This window comes from Lepidochelys kempii, chromosome 1, assembly GCF_965140285.1.
Source record: "Lepidochelys kempii isolate rLepKem1 chromosome 1, rLepKem1.hap1, whole genome shotgun sequence".
Lineage (NCBI taxonomy): Eukaryota > Metazoa > Chordata > Testudines > Cheloniidae > Lepidochelys > Lepidochelys kempii.
The window spans coordinates 325,113,643-325,131,151 of NC_136380.1; the positions used below are offsets into that span (position 1 = coordinate 325,113,643).

Consider the following 17,509-nt stretch of genomic DNA (forward strand, 5'->3'; position numbering starts at 1 on the left):
TATTAGGAAAAACTTTTTCACTAGGAGGGTGGTGAAACACTGGAATGCGTTACCTAGGGAGGTGGTGGAATCTCCTTCCTTAGAAGTTTTTAAGGTCAGGCTTGACAAAGCCCTGGCTGGGATGATTTAGTTGGGGATTGGTCCTGTTCTGAGCAGGGGGTTGGACTAGATGACCTCCTGAGGTCCCTTCCAACCCTGATATTCTATGATTCTAGGATATATTTTCATTTTCATTTTTTGCCTGAATTTCAAAAAATGTTTTAAATTTCTATATAGAAAAAAAATTCCTCCCACCCCCCCAAGCATATGCCACTAACTTCCCTGCTAGGCTGAATAACTTTGCTGAGCACATACTTTTTTGTATGACATGTGTTCAGATGGTCTGTTCTGAACTTTTGGATTAACATTAGTTTTTGAACCCTCCGGTCTGTATTAATTTAAAAACACTATTATCAGCATCAAACATACATATTTATTGGACAAGGCAAGTGAAATAGTAATGTTATGAAAATGTTGTTTTGTTCTTCATGTGGGTAATTATAAACTCTGATTTTCAGGTTTTAATAGAGACAGTTTATCAGATAAAATGGACATTTTCCACAAACACACTGAAACTCATAAGCTTAAACAATCCCTTTAATATAATCATCATATCCAACTTTTAAGTACAAAATTTGAATCACTAATGAAAAAATTACTCAATTTAGCTGTCAGATGCAAAAGAACAGATAATGTATATTTAATTTGAGGTATTGTAGGATTACTCCTTAAACCATGAACTGCTTTTCATCAGTATAAGTAAATTATACATGAACGTTCTTTAAAGAATTTTACACTTTGCAAAGCAAGAAAGCTCAGCGGCACACACACACACACACACAAAGTAAACAATAGATTTAAATCCTTGTACAAATGGATCAGGGAACAATAAAAACCCCACGAATACTATTTTTTATGACAAAAAATTCTGAAGTACTCCAAAAGAATAACCCAAAGGCATGCAAAATGGATAATTGTGAAACACACCCATCTGTGTGGCACAATGGGAAAAAAACAAACTAGTGTGAGGTGGACTTAGAAATCTAACTTCCATATTTTTACTGATTGTCAATCAAATCCTTCTACATAAGTAGAATGGAAAATGAAGAATATTTAGCCTTATTTAACCCATAAGTAATCAAATTTCATAGGACTGCTGGCAAAAAAGGGTTAAAGTCACCATGTTTTCATGGTTTAGTGTGATTTACAAAACCACTCATATGTTACAAGCAATTGGTGTTATTGTGCATCATCCTTTTACCATTTTTGAGGGCAAAAGGATAGAGATCATCTGAGTTTTTAGTGCAGATGGAAAATTTCCATTATATGCTTATATTTTTCCTCACAAGAACTGAAATATGAACTTCAAGGCATATCCCATATATCACTTAGTATTCTCATTGCAACACGGAATATATTTGGCAACCAAGAGCGATAAGTAGAATCTGAGTAGTGAACTACAGTGCATTTGATTTTCTTAAGAAAATCAAACCTTGTGCCATCTACTTCAGGAGGTTAAAGAGAAGAACAAGAGACTTCACACTGATGCAGTTATATCTAAGCAGTCTTTCCTGAATTGCTTCTACAGGTCTTTCTTATCCTCCTCTTCATCTAGGAGGTCCTGCAAACAAAGAGACAGACATGTCAGAAAGAAGCAAATGAACAATTTTTGCATTTGGCAAGATTAGTAACTGATCTCTCAGGATGAATATCCTAATGTTAAATCCTGAAAGGACAAGAGATACTGGGCTCTCTCTGTGGCCACACAAGTTCAGAATGCATCAGAAACACTATGGTTCTACTGCATGAGGAGAACCAAGAAGATGAGGAATGGCACAGTTGGACTTCACATCCCAGAGCTAAGATCCCTGGAGTTCTCTCCACAGGGACTTCGGGAGGGGTTGTGGGTGGGCGAGCTGGCCAGGAGATTTAGCCAGTACACTGTACAGACCTACTAACTACAACCATACGTCCCAAAAGGCCAGTAAGCTGCAGCTATTACTATAGCTCAGGGGTGGCCAAACTCACTGACCCTCCGAGCCAGAGATGACAATCTTCAGAAGTTTGAGAACTGGGGTGTGTCTGCTGGGGCTTGGGGATTCAACCCTGCTCCTGCTGAAGTCCTAAGCCCTGGCAGGCGCGCCCTGTGAGGCTGAAACCCCGAGAACCCCTCCCTGCTGTGCAGAAGCAGCCCCAAGCCCCACACCCTGCTGCAGGGCAGAAGCCCTGAGTTCCTCCTAACCCCAGTCTGGTAGGCAGAGGATGGGGGGGCCTCTGCGAGCTGCACTTTAACTGTAAAAGAGCCACATGTGGCTCACGAGCTGCAGTTTGGCCACTCCTGCTACAGCTCATAAGCTGCAGTATGGATGCAGCTATGTAGGTGGTTGGGGTCTGGCTTCTGGGTTGAGGGGAAAAGTCTGTCTTCCTCAACACTCATGTTGATTTCCTATATATAAGAAAGGGCTTGTCTTCACTATTAGGGAGATTGATGCTGCTGCAATCGATGTAGTGGGTGTCAATTTAGCGGGTCTAGTGAAGACCTGCTAAATCGATGGCTGAGCGCTCTCCGGTCGACCCCTCCAAGAAGAGTAAGGTAAATCGACTGGAGAGCGTTTCCCATCAATGCAGCGCAGTGAAGACACCAGGATAAGTCAACCTAAGCTACATCAACTCCAGCTACATTATTCACGTACATGGAGTAATGTAACTTAGGTTGACTTACCCTGGTAGTGAAGACAAGCCCATAGAGATTTTAGCTTAAGTGCAGCAATTGTCAAAAGTGACCAAAAACACCAAAACTACACGTGGAGTTCCATATTCTCTTCATTTTAAGAAATAAAGTTTGTTCATTTAGCAAATCAAAGGTTTATAAACAGCAAAACAAAACCCCACAATAGACTGCAATCTCTTCCTGAAAGCCATCTGTATTCTTTCTGGAGGCTACATCACCACCCATAATGAAGATTCTACACTTAGAACTTGGTGGGCAATTTTGTTGATGTAGGAGTCAATAGAATTCTGCTCTCTCCAGTACAGCACTGCTGGAGTCTAGTTCCAGTGGCACAAACAAGTTGCTTAATACAATTAACAGAAACAAAATGACGTTTTCTCCAGTAAACATACATGATGGACCTAGAGGGCGCTAATGTGGGTGGTGACATTTTACAGAGTTACTTCTCTAACTGAAGCTGTACTTTAGAATAGTTGCAGAATTCTCTCAGCTTCTCAGAACTTCAGAGTTTGATTTTTTTTAGGTCAAGGCTGAGTATTGGCAGGGGTTCACGTGTGTTAGCAATGTCTGTAAAATTGTATATGACCATATCTTTCTCAGAGTGAGTATATGTTAATATAGAACTAATAAGGTATTACTTGTCCTGAGCCGGGAGGAAGAAAAGAGGCAAATATGCTCAATGCTTAGTTGAAGGAGAGGTGAGGGGAGAGGGGAAAAGCAATCTTGTACACAAAAAAACTATATTAAAGTAACAATAAGGTTGCAAAGTCAAACACTCAAAAAGTTAGGAACAACAGAATTAAGGTTGCCTGTGCAACCTTAATTTGGCTCTCTTGTGTGCATGCACATTATGACATGGGGTTTCCTTACATGATCACATCTACTATTTCTTCCAAAGAGCCAGCGCTCAGGATGGACAGTCAATGTGCACCTATTTGATATTTTGCTTTTATCCTCATTCAATATGTTCTTTTAACAGTTGTGTTTGTGCGTGCAATTTCTTTCCTTTTTTTTTTTTAAAAAAAGGACAACCAAAAACAAATTCCACCATGTGGCATCATATGGACACCCACATGGTTCATCAGCAGGGTTGGAACCTTTAGATCCACCACACACATCTGTCACTTGAGCTAATGGAGTAACTGATAGGAGTACTAGGATGTCATCCTCAATGTGGATCAGCATGAGTGTGGGGGAATGAGACACACACTTTGCCAGGGGCGTTCACAGATATTGCTGATGACAGAGGAATGGTGAGACTCAGGAATCTTGGTTTCCATTCTTGGCTTTGGAAGAGACTATACTGTAGGGAGCATTAAGACTTTTCTGCCTGTTCTCTCCTGCCCCCCTCCCCAAACTTGACTCCTTCAGCCTCATCCTCTTCAACGTGTCACAATCCTGTCTCTTTCCCACCCCTGGGCTCCTTGTCCAAGTCCAACTCTCCACTTCTCAGGCTTCTCATCCCAGTCTCCTAGTTCAGCCTCCCCCTGCTATCTCCCCATCCAAATCCTAGGGCAGGTCTACACTACAGGGCTAAATTGACCCAAGTTATGCAATTCCAGCTATGTGAATAATGTAGCTGGAGTTGATGTACCTTAGGTCGACTTAGTACGATGTCCATACCACGTGGGGTTGATGGGAGAAACTTTCCAGTCGTCTTACTTTATGCTTCTTGTTCCAGTGGAGTACCGGAGTCGACAGGAGAGCTATCGGTGGTCAATTTAGTGGGTCTTCACTAGACCTGCTAAATCGACCGCCAGTGGATCAATCGCTGTGCATCGATCCCCTGATAAGTGGGGACAGGCCCCCAGTCTCCTCTCCTTACTCAGTCTTATTGCCCAACCAGTCTCCCCAGCTCCATCATTTTCTCTCTCCCCACCCTCAGTTTTATCAGATACCTTGCACCACTCTACTCCTTTCCCTCCCTCCCCCACTCCTTTTTGCTGCTCTTGTCCTCTCTGTATTTTAAGTCAAGTAGCTTCCTCTTCATGCTCCCTGTGCAGCAGCAAAACTGTTTCTGGGTCTGCGTGCCACTGACGGCACAGGAGACACTAGCTCCCTGTATTCAGTTCTAGTGCCCAGCCTGAGGCAGCACGGAGCTGCAATTACAGAGAAAATCCAGCTTCTGCCCTAAAGCTCTGGGCTGGAATATATTCAGTCACTCTGGGGGTTGCATATGCATAGTCTAGTCAGTACAGGTTCTCTGAGGGGCTGGAGCATGCTCAGGAAAGACAGAATCTTCAGATGTTTTAGCTGTCATGTGAATATTTTTTAAATATTTAAATAGTTTGTAATTTAGTAAAATTTGCACCAATTTTTCCCAACAGCACAGGTACATTCCTGACACAAAGGCCATCGGCTGCCAAATTTCCAGTTACTGCTCCAAAGCACAGAGGCACTAGAGCGTCTCAAAGAAAAGCTCACCAGAATTTTGTTAATACCGTAAAACAATGTATTTTCCACAACTTTGTTCTTGGAAACAGCTGAACAATTTTGGCTGAAAAACTAAGAAAAAAATTGATCCCGAGGCAGACACCTGGAATGGAAAATTTCATCCCATATAATTAAAGTTTGACAATTTTGAATCAACTGAAAATAGGGTCTTACATGGGAAGGGTCTGGCAATCTTAACAGGCAGTGCTACCAGCCCTAACTATGTTTTTATAGTATTTCAATGCCTCTGAACCCTTAAGCCCAATAAAAATCCATGAAATGATTTTTTAAAGTGTTATTCAGCTTTTGCCAGTTAGGCTGCCTGTTAACATCTTGCACATCACTTAGTTTGAACAGAGTGTTTAGATTGACCTGTTTGTAGTCTCTTGCTTCCTGGTTCTTGAGCATTAACAATGCTGCAGCATTTGGATTGCAAATATCATAGAGGAATGTTTAAAACCATAAAACAAAAACCAACCCCAAACCCTCCCTCTCACTGTAATTTCCATTACCTTCTTGAAGCTTTCAGGCTCAGTCCTTGAGTGAAGGACTTCACATGAATCCTGAACTCAGCCCCCAAGCTACAGCACATCAACCTAGAAATCTGATGATGCCACCTTTCCTTACCTCAGAAAAATACTACCCAACTTTGCCATAAGATTCCTGCAAGAAGGCAGAATTCTACTAGGTATTTTTATTACCTTCAGGGAGTAATTTCCATTGTAACATATACTGAAGGGTTTGATAAATTCTCTTGCTCTTGGAAAAGAAACATCCAACTTGTGTAATTTTGTTAGTACAATTTCAGAACATTCTGCTCATGCAGTGAACCACAACCACCTACCTGCAGCCGTTCATGTTCTTTCATAAGGCGATCATATTCTCTTTTAAGGCCTTCAGATTGCTTTTTAACTGCAGTCACTTCATTTGTTGCCTTGGAAAGGGCTATAAGATATAGAAGTGAATTTATCAAAACACTTTAGTCACTGCATTTTGATATGAAGAAACATCTATGCAATAATGCTACAGCTGTCCAAGAGTAAAGTTTCAATTCTGTCTTTAACAGCATGTGCACCAGATATATATGTCCCAATTCTGATCTCGCATTGGTCTATGTCTATTGACTTCAAAAACGAAGGGTCTGAATCTGATCTCACATTGCTGTAAATATGAAGTATTGCCATTGTACTTTAAACAATCACAGGTAAGTAGATATTTGGTACTTAAGTAGTTTGTGAGTTATTACCTGAAGAAAATGAAATTCAAAATTATTACACTAGGAAGTTTCAGAAGAAGTTCATATTGTTTAATATATTGTATGAGTTTCCATTCCCTTTCCTTTATAGATTTGGTTAGAAAAGAAATATACTTATAAACAGTTGATGACCTTATAAAGAATTGCACCATCTACTGAACTGTATGATTGTCTAATTCTCATTGTGATCACCTTTATGTCTTACATTACGTTTAGTTTGTGTGTCCAAACCTGGACAGTATGAAATGATTTTAGTCAATGATTTCATAATTTGGGGCAGCTATTTTGGAGATTTGTTGTTACATTCAACCAAGATGTGTCAGAATGTAGGAAAGGGCTAGGGAGCTATATTCACTCTCTCTCACATCATTCTACAACCAGAAGCCTATTTGTACCAAGCCTTCTCAAGAATATGGAGAGGTGACTTCCTGTTAGTTTTCCAACAAGTATACGATTTTTTCTGTCCCCCCGTTTTAGGAGCATAAAAATAGTTGCAATTGCCTTTGCCTATTAGAGCTGCCATTACTGCCCAAGACAATTTCCCAGTCACCTATTTGCTCTTTAGTTCACCTGTTTTATTCTGGTGAACTGTCACTATAGTGTCAAATAGTGCTATAAGAGGGTTTAAGATCTGTTTGAATGTAATTTCTATTGGAGACAGCGTGTTTTGCATGCCTATCCAGTTTTCCGTGTGCAGAAATGTCTTATTTAGTGGTACCTAGAAGTTAAGTTGTTCAAATAATTTAAATGTTTGGTACTTGAGAAGATATTCTATGTTTTGCAGTATCTTTTCTGTCCATTTGCTTTTTGGAGTAAAATCTAATTTGTCATATAATTCACTTAACTTTGATAAGAAAATATGCATTTTACATATAGTCAGATTTCACCAATCATTTTTCATTTGTAAAAGAATGGCATTCTGAAGTGTCTCAAACTGATTTTTTTAAAGTGTAGGCCAGTTTGATTTATATTTCTGTTCCCAGAATTAGGGACTGCGTATCTACTGGAGGTTCCATTGTGCAGTAAGATTTGATTACTATAGGATATCCCAAGTTCAGACAAATGTGACACGTTTCAGGTGATGAGAGTTTGAATTATTTTAAATACATAATGGATTTATGCTCATTAAAGTAACCAGCCTGATAATATACACCACCATTTGTCTACCCAGATGTTACATCAAGCATCTTATATTTGCAAGCCTTACTTTTGCAAGTAGTCTAGCCCTATTGACCTTAATTGGACTACTTGGCAAATAAGTGTTGCAAGACCAGGTGCGATATTCCTCAGCAACATATTCATTTTAGTAATGTGTTAGACCTTTCCTAAGCAAAAACGTTACCAAGTAACTAAAGTGATGTGACATTCCTATGTGCTGTGGCAGATAGCTCCAAAACCTTTTGACATAAGAACATAACTCAGGAATGAAATGGGATTTCAGGAGGGCAAAGCAGTTTTGTCCATGGAATTCAAAAACATTTTAATTAGGAATGAAACAATCCCCCCTGCCCCCCTTCTCTATGGGAGCTCCAAGCTCCTTTTTAGTACTGCTGTATATCGCACAACACTTGAGGCCCTTCAATATAGCCATCAACCTTATGGCTAAGAAGTGCTGAACAGGACTTTTTAAAGCTCATCAACAAGGCCAAAAATGCCATTGTTGGGTGATAAAGAGCACTCCTTTCCCACTCTTCTACACCTACAAATTAAATTGGCCTAGCTACATTGCTCAGGGCTATGAAAAATTTTGTTCCCTGTGTGACATAGTTAGATTTGCCTAACTTGCATATGCGAACGGAAGAATTCTTCCATTGACCTAGCTATCACCTCTCCAAAAGGTGGATTATCCATATCAAAAGAAAAAAAAAACAACACTTCCATCAATTTAGGAAGCATCTACGCTACAGCTGCATTGCCATAGCTGTCCTATTATAGTTGCTGTAGTGTAGACATGGCGTTAACGTGCTGCCTGTATAGCTACCTATGCTAGGAGGTACAAGAGACAGACTCCAAATTAGATCACCCACATTGCAATACAGGCTATTAACTATTAGCCTAAGAGGTTAACCCACAAAGCTATTTTTAAAAGCAAGTCTAATTGTAACAAAATGTAAAAGGTGACTTTTTTTTAAAAAATTACCTTTGTTGCTTGCCTTCCCTCAACCCTTGTCAGTGTCCTTAGACTATGAGCTCAAGATAGTGACCATTTCTTTAGTCCCCAGAACACGCCTAGCAAATTGCAGATGCAATCATAAACCAAGATGCTGTTCTCAGCAGACTTTGAACAAAGCATAAGTGCTTAATAAAGAGAAGGAACAGGGGAACTAGTCTGAAACAGGGGCAACACTTATTTTGCTATTACCTTGACTGCTCCTCTGTTGAAATCATCATCCACGCCTCATTTCTTTATGCCTCACTTCTGGAATTTCCTTTTCTATGCCTTCCCAAGACCCAGGTCTCCAGACTCCAGCATATGAAGAAAGATACTATATACCTTCACATATACCCGAAGGTGGATGACTGCAACATCCACATTTTTTAGACATTCCATTGGGTCTTCATTTGACAATCTAGTTCAAAATCAACCTTATTTTTTAAATTTTCCATGGGCTTTCTTTTTTTAAACGTTCCATAGCCTTACCTCATAGACCTGGGATGAAATGCCGTCTGCACTGAAGTCAATGGCAAAACTCCAACTGACTGCAATGGAGCCAGGATTTCACTCCTTGTGTCTCTATATTCCTCCTTTCACTCCCCCTCTCTGCTAGTCTTGCACTGTCCTCCTCTCGTCCTTTAATACCATCTTGCTAGTATTAATGTAAGAATCTTCTTCTCCACAACTCCCATAATTTGGAACAGCCAGCCATTCTGCACATCTGACAAGTGAACTCTCCATTATATTTACAATCTTTGCTGAAATTCTCTTCCTTTCTTATATTACTTAACTTTCTCTTCTGCTACTGAAATATCTGACACTCACACACGTGGGAATCAAATCAATAAGTGTTACTCTTTATAAGTTTTTAATATTTACATTGCAAATAAAATGTAAACACATGTTCTCTTTTCCCTCTTCACTTTGAGGTTCCTCTCTATGCTGTATAGAAAACTAAAAAGGAAACATACTCCAGGATTTAATAGTTTTTCTTCATACTTAGGGATTTCACAATCTAATGCCATTGCACTATTTTTCATACAATATTTTGGTAACTTGATCTAATAGTAGCTACTGGGCTGTTTCACAAGAAGCTGAACACTGCTTTGGTTATAACTAAAAACACCCATATCTCTAAACATGAACAAAATATCTAAAGATATCTGTAGATCAACAAAGCAAACAACTCATTGCATCGTCTCAATGTTTTGACCACAACAGACTCATGACAGGAATACCTCACCGAATCCTAGCCGAAGGAAAGCAAAGGCCAAGTTGTCCCTTCCCCCTCTGTGGGGAAATGACGAAAACCCCATTGATCCCTGCTGTGGACTACAGAATGAGTTGATCGCTGCTGTTCCTGGTGCAAGTGCTGGACGAACCAACTAGGGGCAGAGCTGCTCTTGACCTGCTGCTCACAAACCAGGAAGAATTAGTAGGGGGATGCAAAAGTGGATGGGAACCCTGGAAGGCAGTGATCATGAGATGGTCGCGTTCAGGATCCTGACACAGGGAAGAAAGGAGAGCAGCAAAATACGGACCCTGGACTTCAGAAAAGCAGACTTTGACTCCCTCTGGGAACTGATGGGCAGGATCCCCTGGGAGAAAAACAGGAGGGGGAAAGGAGTACAGGAGAGTTGGCTGTATTTTAAAGAATCCTTATTGAGGTTACAGCGACAAACCATCCCGACGTGTAGAAAGTCTAGTAAATATGGCAGGCGACCAGTTTGGCTTCACAGTGAAATCCTTGCTGATCTTAAACACAAAAAAGCAGCTTACAAGAAGTGGAAGATTGGACAGGGAAGAGTATAAAAATATTGCTCGGGCATGCAGGAGTGAAATCAGGAAGGCCAAATCACACTTGGAGTTGCAGCTAGCAAGAGGTATTAAGAGTAACAAGAAGGGTTTCTTCAGGTATGTTATCAACAAGAAGAAAGTCAAGGAAAGTGTGGGCCCCTTACTGAATGAGGGAGGCAACCTAGTGCCAGAGGATGTGGAAAAAGCTAATGTACTCAATGCTTTTTTTGCCTCTGTCTTCACAAACAAGGTCAGCTCCCAGACTACTGCACTGGGCAGCACAGCTTGGGAAGGAGGTGGCCAGGCCTCTGTGGAGAAAGAAGTGGTTCGGGACTATTTAGAAAAGCTGGACGAGCACAAGTCCATGGGGCCGGATGCGCTGCATCAGAGACTGCTAAAGGAGTTGGCGGATGTGATTGCAGAGCCATTGGCCATTATCTTTGAAAACTCATGGTGATCGGGTGAAGTCCCGGACAACTGGAAAAAGGCTAATGTAGTGCCCATCTTTAAAAAAAGAGAAGAAGGAGGATCCTGGGAACTGCAGGCCAGTCAGCCTCACCTCCGTCCCTGGAAAAATCATGGAGCAGGTCCTCAAGGAATCAATTCTGAAGCACTTAGAGGAGAGGAAAGTGATCAGGAACAGTTAGCATGGATTCACCAAGGGCACGTCATGCCTGACTAATCGAATTGCCTTCTATGACGAGATAACTGGCTGTGTGGATGAGGGGAAAGCAGAGGACCTGTTGTTCCTTGACTTTAGCAAAGCTTTTGACACGGTCTCCCACAGTATTCTTGCCAGCAAGTTAAAGAAGTATGGGCTGGATGAATGGACTATAAGGTGGATAGAAAGCTGGCTAGATTGTTGGGCTCAACAGGTAGTGATCAATGGCTCCATGTCTAGTTGGCAGCTGGTATCAAGTGGAGTGCCCGAAGGGTTGATCCTCAGGCTGGTTTTATTCAATATCTTCATAAATGATCTGGAGGATGGTGTGGATTGCACCCTCAGCAAGTTTGCAGATCACACTAAACTGGGAGGAGAGGTAGATACGCTGGAGGGCAAGGACAGGACACAGAGGGACCTAGACAAACTAGAGGATTGGGCCAAAAGAAATCTGACGAGGTTCAACAAGGACATGTGCAGAGTCCTGCACTTAGGACGGAAGAATCCCAGGCACAGCTACAGACTAGGGACTGAATGGCTAGGCAGCAGTTCTGCAGAAAACGACCTAGGGGTTACAGTGGACGAGAAGCTGGATATGAGTCAACAGCGTGCTGTTGTTGCTAAGAAGGCCAATGGCATTTTGGGATGTATATGTAGGGGCACTGCCAGCAGATCGAGGGACACGATCGTTCCCCTCTATTAGACATTGGTGAGGCCTCATCTGGAGTACTATGTCCAGTTTTGGGCCCCACATTAGAAGAAAGATGTGGAAAAATTGGAAAACATCCAGTGGAGGGCAACAAAAATGATTAGGGGACTGGAACACATGACTTATGAGGAGAGGCTGAGGGAACTGGGATTATTTAGTCTGCGGAAGAGAAGAATGCGGGGAGGGATTTGAAAGCTGCTTTCAAATACCTGAAAGGTGGTTCCAAAGAGGATGGATCTAGACTATTCTCAGTGATAGCCGATGACAGGACAAGGAGTAATGTTCTCAAGTTGCAGTGGGGGAGATTTAGGTTGGATATTAGGAAAAACTTTTTCACTAGGAGGGTGGTGAAACACTGGAATGCGTTACCACTGGAATCTCCTTCCTTAGAAGTTTTTAAGGTCAGGCTTGACAAAGCCCTGGCTGGGATGATTTAGTTGGGGATTGGTCCTGCTTTGAGCAGGGGGTTGGACTAGATGACCTCCTGAGGTCCCTACCAACCCTGATATTCTATGATTCTATGAGAAGAATTGTGCTGCCTTTGCAGAGTTATTTCCCCACCACCTTTTCTGAACACCTCCCTGTGAGCCACACATTGCCGTCCAATCAACCCTATGGTAAATCCCCACCTATAGTAATGATGTCTGAATCATTAACTTAGCTGCACTGGACATGCTCATGTTCTACAATATGAATCTTATGACAACATCAGTGAACAAATACATTTAACCAGAATAATGTAGAAAATGTGCACAATGTAGCTAAGATTACACTGTTATTTTACATGCTAGGATTGTGTTACAAGCTTTTCCAAGGTATTTTTTTAAAGGGAAAAAGCCCCCCCAAAAATCCTTTTAGCGACATAAAGGCACTTAGAATCTGTGCATCTATAAGAACAGAAGGGACCATAATCTACTCTGACTTCCTGTCTAAATACAGGCCATAGAACTTCCCCACAATAATTCTTAGAACATATCTTTTAGAAAAGCATTCAAACTTGATTTTTAAATGACCAGCATATGCCTTGGTAAATTCTTCCAATAGTTAATTACTCTTACCATTAAAAATATAAGCCTTATTCCCTGTCTGAATCTGTCCAGGTACAACTTCCAGCCACTGGATCATGTTATACCTTTCTCTGCTTGATTGAAGAACCCCCTATTAAATATCTGTTCTTCACGTATGTATTTATAATGTGTAATCAAGTTACCCCTTCACCTCCTCTTTATCAAGCAAAACAGATGGAGCTCCTTCACACTATCACTATAAAGCAGGTTTTCTAATCCTTTATTGTTCTTGTGGCTCTTCTCTGAACGTACTCCAATTTATCAACATATTTCTTGAATTGTTGATAGCAGAACTGGACACAATATTCCAGCAAGGTCGCACCAGTGCCAAATTCAGAGGTAAAATAACCTCTCTATTCCTACTCAAGATTCTCCCAGGATCACATTAGCTCTTTTGGCCATAGTATAACACTGGGAGTTCATTTTCACCTGATTATTCATCACAACCTCCAAATCTTTTTCAGAATCACTGATTCCTAGGATAGATTTCCCCATCCTGTAAGTATGGTCTTCATTCTTTGTTAACAGATGCATAGATTTAAGCTATATTAAAAGTTTGCTTGTGCCCAGTTTACCAAATGATCCAGACTGCTTTGTACCAGTGACTTGTCCTCTTCATTATTTAAAACTCCCCTGACTTTTGTGTTATCAGCAAACTATCAGTGATGATTTTATGTCTTCTTCCAGGTCATTGACAAAAATGTTAAATCGAAGAAAGAACTAACCTTTATGGAAGCAAACCTGTTCAATGATGATTCCTTGTTTACTGGTCTCAAAATTTAACTATCAGCCAGTTTTCAATCTATTTAATGTGTGCTAATTTTATATCATTCTAGTTTTTTAATCAAAATGTTATGTAGTACCAAGTCAAATGCCTTACACAAGCCTAAGTATATTACGTCAACACTATTACCTTTATCAACCAAACTTGTAACCTCATCAAAACCAAATATTAAGTTAGTTTGATCGGATCTATTTTCCATAAACCATGTTGATTTGAATTAATTACATTACCTTCCTTTAGTTCTTTACTAATTGAGTCCTGTACCAGCTGCTCCATTATCTTGACTGGGATTGATGTCAGGCTGACAGATCTATAATTACCTAGGTCATCCTGTTCACCTTTTAAAAAATTGGCAAACTAGCTTACTTCCAGTCTTCTGGAACTTCCCCAGTGTTCCAAGACTTACTGAAAATCAACGTTAACAGTCCAGAGAGCTCCTCAGCCAGTTCTTTTAAAACTCTTGAACGCAAGTCACCTGGACCTGCTGATTTTAAAGTATCTGACTTTAGTAGCTTCTGTTTAACATCCTCCAGAGATATTAGTGAAATGGAAAGTGTGTTTCACCATATGAGGAGACCGTATCATCTGTTTTACTCCAAATAAATAACAGAAATATTTACTGAAGACCTCTACATTTTCTGCATTATTGCTGATAATTCTACCATTGCCATTTAGTAATGGACCAATACCATTGTCAGGATTCTTTTTGTTCCTATTATATTTTAAAAATTCCTTATTGTCCCTATGAACTTATGAAAATACTTATGTTTCACTGGTGACCAACCACATGCATTGAAAAGTGTAGATTTAAGAACATGTTCAGCACCTCCAACTCTCAAAGTCTCTGTCCCCAAATCCCAGCCTTAAAAACTCAAATGGGCAAGGGTAGGATGCTCTTGCCTGGGCCACAGAAGAGGACTGGAATTGTTCTAAGAGGGCTTCTCCACCCTAATAACTGGAAAGGCTGCAGTGTTCCTATGACATACTCCTCTCCGCAGAAGTGGCGGATCAGCTCATCACAACAATTCTTAGACTCTTCCCCTGCCCAAACTATTAATCCTTTACTAGGAAAATGGCTTTGCTACCAGATAATTCATGCAGCAATTAAATCAGTGTTGGTTGCAAGGTAATTTTTTTTTAAAATTGCTAATACTTTGCACTTATATAGTTTGAAAGGGTATGTGAAGGGCCACTTTCTTTAGAGGATCTCAACGTGTATTTGCAAAACATTTTCCAGGAAGGGAAAATAAGGCATAGACAGGCTAAGGGATTTGTCCAAGATAACAGCAAGCCAGTTGTAGAGCTGGGAGTAATATTTAGATCTCCTGACTCTCAGTACTGTGCTCTAAATCAGAACACATCCTTCAGAAATGTTAATTCTTCATTAAAAACTAATTCACTTGGCTCCCCTCCCCCCAGCATTTTCACTGTTTTTATGTTGAGTGAGCAATTCCAAGCAATGGGATAAAATGTTTATCAAATTCAAATCAAGTTTCTCCCTTGCAGAGGGACTTCATAACATCTTAATATGGTACTTAAGTAGATTGGCAGGGCCTGCAAAAGCCCTCCTCACAAGGGTTAATGATATCCCTTTGAAAAACTATAACCAGAAATACTCAGCTATAACATGTACTACATTGTATGGGATGCCCCTTAATAAAGTTATGGTCTAGAGGTTAAAGCAAAAGGATGGGAGCATGGTGGGCTTGTCTTGTATACCTAGCTCTGCCAATAGCTCAACATGTGACCTGACCTGGTCACTTAACCTTCTTGTATCTCAATTTCCCCATTTGTAGATGGAAACCGATGTTTACTCAATTTTGTAAAATGTTTTGAGATCCTGTGAAGGTTTTCACGTAAAGGGCATTTTCACACATCCCTTCAGCCTGGTTCTAACCCACACCCAGAGATGACCTGTGCCTGCCGACAGCAGGGGTGGGAAGACAGAGTGAGGGCAGCCAGCTTCAGCAGTATTACTGAGCGTGCTTAGTACAAGCCAAACAGCAAATCTGGGGGGGGACCCCACATTCTCCCCCCCGTGTTGTCTCTGCCCCCACCTCTTTAAAACAAAAACCTACATAATGCCCAAACTGAACTCTCACTGGTAGTGATAAAATTTATCAAATGCTTTCATGTGTCCCCATTTCTTGTTCATACCTTTCAAATCTTGAACAATCTTGCATCAATTTATTTTAAATTAAAAAAAAATTAATGATTGTAATATTATAGGTCTTGAAATGGTGTGTGTATTTTAAAACTAGATTGGCCAAAACCATCCCTTACCTCCTCCCATAAAACCCAGAGAACTAGCAACACAATGTTCTTGTTACAATTATTTTGTACACAAATCAAATCTGTTTAAAGGATCCAGGATCCTGTTTCAACAGCATCTTTTTCCTTCCCCCCGCCCCACATCAGCCTCTGAGAACTATTCTGAATTCTTTTTAGTTCTCTGTGTGTGTGTGTAAATATAATGTGTTCAAAAGCACCTGAAGGTATGTCTACACGGCAGCCAGGAGGTGAGATTCTCAGTGTGGGCAGACAGACTTGCGCTAGCTCACCTTGAGCTAGTGTGTTAAAAACATCTGTGTGGAGATTGCAATACTGGAGGCAGCTTGGGCTGTCTGAGTTTGGACCCAGGGGGTCAGGCTGGCTTGAACTCAGGCTGCCAGCCCAAGTCTCAGCCAGTGCTGCAACATCCCCACTGCTACTTTTAGCACACTAGCTTGAACTAAGTTAGCACGAGTCCCAGGTGCAGTGTAGACATACCCGAAATCTCATTTTCAAAAGTGACTTAAACTTAAGCTTCGATGTACCAAATGCACTTTTGAAAATTTTATGCATCAAGTTCAAAATTCTCTCCCCACACATACTTTAAACGTTTTGCAAAACATGAATGCCACATTAAACAACGAAAGAGACAGATGTTATCCCCTTTGCTTATTGTGGCTGGAAGGCTGACAGGAAAAAAGAGACATGTCAGTGGGGTTCTGTGTCCTCTTATTTTGGATTTCTTATTCTGTGTAGTGGAACAGCTTTGATATGGATGGAGTCTAGTATGGAAGAAGGGTCATATGTAATGAAAATATATAGGAATGGAAGAGCAGAAGGGTTGTCATGCTCTCAGATACAGGCAGAACATTTGGTGCAAGTCATATGGAGTTGAGCATTATAATGAGATGTTCACATACTACTGCGGAATTTGGCAGGGATCTGTTCTGCTGCAATGCTTAATTAATACTTGTCAATCCGTATAACAATTTTGTTATGTGTAAATAAAGCTGTAGCTTTTACTAGATGATATTAGTGCAGTGCCCGCAGAAGGCCAGGTGAGTTGAGGAGGAAAAGGAGTAGGTCAATTCTGCTGTACTTCCCTCAGAAAAGGTACCATCGTCATGAACAACAAATACTTCACATTTCAATAGCTCCCTAAAGTACAGGATCCATAAGTGAGAAAGGATGGATAAGACAAATGCCTGGTTAATATACAGAGAGACAAGGTAGAGGAGGTTAATATATAGTCATTTAAATGTATTCAACTAGGCAAGACTTTTCTAATCCATTCATGAAAAGGATAGCTAAGAGAAGGAAAGTCCTGCAAATTAAACTCAGACCAGTTTATTTCATTGCGGGTTTTTAGACAATTTATGGCACTAGCAAAATAGTGTATTATGTTGTTTCAGTATGTAGGGTTATGATGTTTACTATTGATTGAAATTTAGGAAACTAAAACACACCAAAGAAACTTCACAATTTCAGAAATAGCCTTGAGACGTGCCCCTGCAAATTTGTATGCACAAGTTTTCCATAAGTAAACTTGTCTACATGCAGAAGGTAATAAGTACAGTGCTAGCAGACAGGTTAAGAGCCCTTGAGAA

The 17,509-nt window shown here is 40.6% G+C and overlaps 1 protein-coding gene across 2 annotated transcripts in view; it reads right to left on the reverse strand.

Moving 5' to 3' along the window:
* Nucleotides 1-449: 449 nt before the first annotated feature.
* LOC140905331 (B-cell receptor-associated protein 29) overlaps nucleotides 450-17,509 on the reverse strand; it is a 55,808-nt gene continuing 38,748 nt past the window's right edge. For both annotated transcript variants that reach the window (XM_073328454.2, XM_073328453.2), the window contains exons 7-8: nucleotides 6,048-6,148; nucleotides 450-1,660 (exon numbers count right to left, since the gene is read on the reverse strand). In XM_073328454.2, coding sequence (XP_073184555.1) covers nucleotides 1,622-1,660; nucleotides 6,048-6,148 — 140 coding nt within the window. In that variant the 3' untranslated portion in view covers nucleotides 450-1,621. The remainder of the gene's footprint in view (nucleotides 1,661-6,047; nucleotides 6,149-17,509) is intronic.